The sequence below is a fragment of the Etheostoma cragini genome, chromosome 2 (genome assembly GCF_013103735.1).
Source record: "Etheostoma cragini isolate CJK2018 chromosome 2, CSU_Ecrag_1.0, whole genome shotgun sequence".
Lineage (NCBI taxonomy): Eukaryota > Metazoa > Chordata > Actinopteri > Perciformes > Percidae > Etheostoma > Etheostoma cragini.
The window spans coordinates 29956775-29958721 of NC_048408.1; the positions used below are offsets into that span (position 1 = coordinate 29956775).

Consider the following 1947-nt stretch of genomic DNA (forward strand, 5'->3'; position numbering starts at 1 on the left):
AAGGTAAGATGAAAAGATCGGTCAAGTACGCAAAGGCGCGTAGTAACACAAACGGCATTACGCTTTCCCAATTTTTGTTGCGCATGCGTACTTGCGTACCAGTTATGTGCACCCCTGTATATAATATATACTTATTTATGAATTCATTCCCGTCATTGTTAACTACACCTGTGTACTTTCCAGTTGGATGCTGTCATTTGTGTTTATAACGTTGGCACCTGATGTGGTTTGTGTGTATTTGTAGTTTTTTTTAGATATCTTGCTGCACACTACATTTCCTTTTTAAAGGATAAATAAAGTTGGACTTGAATTTGAAAGAAAGGAGAAGTCGGCGTGTGGTCGGCCATTTTGTTTTATTGGTGATAATAAGTTCCCAAAGAGTTTCTGGACAGCTGGTGTGTTCTCATCTAACAACTGGGACGTTGTCTCGGTGTCCTACAGACGGAGGAGGAGGAGGAGGACAGGTTGGTCGTCACAACAGGGTTCTAAAAACCTGAAGAAGAAGAAGAGGCCTAGTGACACACACTCATACACACACACACACGCACGCACACACACACACACACACGCCAGCTGGAACGGTTAATAAGAGCGGCGAGATCTCCTCAGAGCCGCGAGAGGCGGGCCTTCGGGGGGGCTGACGGCTGTTGGTCGGCGAGGTTGGACAGTCACTGGGACAGGAAGTCCATCGCGGTGTCCCGCTCCTCCACCAGCTCGGCCGCCGTGGCGTCCATCTTGGCTCGGGAGAAGTCGTTGATGGGGAGTCCGTCGACCATCTTCCAGGTCTTGTTCTGTGTGGAGAGGAAGAGGAAGAGCAGGAGGAGGAGGAGGAGGAGGAGGGTCAGTGTTAACCTGGGGATTGTGTGTCTGTTTACTGAATGGACTTCAAATATGGCCGCCACTGAAATGTGTGTTCTTCTTCGCTCCTCTAAATACAAATCTGCCCTTATGGGCACATGATTGGCTTTTTTCTTTTAATTTGTCATCAGATGTCCTGAGCTGTTAAGTTGAGTTATTCAACAATAAAGCCGAATGGTTCCTCAACAACAACAACAACATAAAGCTCTTTTTGTTTTGTAAATTTAGGACTTTATAATTTTTATTTTACTTTATTTTCTATGAATGTTACTGATGAAATAAAAAAAGGAACTCTCTTTCAGGCTGAATAGAATGATGAACCTCTTAAAAAACACACACACACACACACACACACACACACACACACACACACACACTGATTGGTTGGACTCACCTTGATCTCGACGGGGAACGAGTAGATGAGGTCCTCTGGGATCCCGTAGGAGTTCCCGGCCGCGTACACGCCCATGGAGATGAACTCACCCTGTGGGCAGGACGCAGCTTCAGTCAGGTTGAAACAACAACAACAACAACCACCACAACAACAACCACCACCACCACCGCAACAACAACAACAACCACCACCACCGCAACAACAACAACAACAACCACCACCACCGCAACAACAACAACAACCACCACAACAACCACCACCGCAACAACCACCACCACCGCAACCGCAACAACCACCACCACCACCACCGCAACCGCAACAACCACCGCAACAACAACCACCACCACCACCACAACAACCACCACCACCGCAACAACAACCACAACAACCACCACCACCACAACAACCACAACCACCACCGCAACAACAACCACCACCACCGCAACCACAACAACAACCACCACCACCACAACAACAACCACCACCACCGCAACCACCACCACAACAACAACCACCACCACCGCAACAACAACCACCACAACAACAACCACCACCACCACCACCACAACCACAACAACAACCACCACCGCAACAACCACCACCACCACCGCAACAAAAAACACAACAACCACCACCGCAACAACAACCACCACCACCGCAACCACAACAACAACCACCACCACCACAACCACCAC

At 48.6% G+C, this 1947-nt stretch overlaps 1 protein-coding gene and 1 long non-coding RNA gene across 2 annotated transcripts in view; one reads left to right on the top strand and one right to left on the bottom strand.

Moving 5' to 3' along the window:
• Nucleotides 1–497, top strand: part of LOC117952219 (malate dehydrogenase, cytoplasmic-like) — a 15007-nt gene extending 14510 nt beyond the window's left edge. The window contains exon 7 of the mRNA XM_034884359.1: nt 442–497. Within this exon, the coding sequence (XP_034740250.1) occupies nt 442–497 (56 nt within the window). The remainder of the gene's footprint in view (nt 1–441) is intronic.
• Nucleotides 498–604: 107 nt separating this feature from the next.
• On the bottom strand, nt 605–1444 carry LOC117956771. The gene is made up of 2 exons (XR_004659363.1): nt 1253–1444; nt 605–791 (listed from the first exon to the last, which is right to left on the bottom strand). It is a non-coding gene; the product is annotated as an uncharacterized LOC117956771 (long non-coding RNA).
• Between the last annotated feature and the right edge of the window lie 503 nt (nt 1445–1947).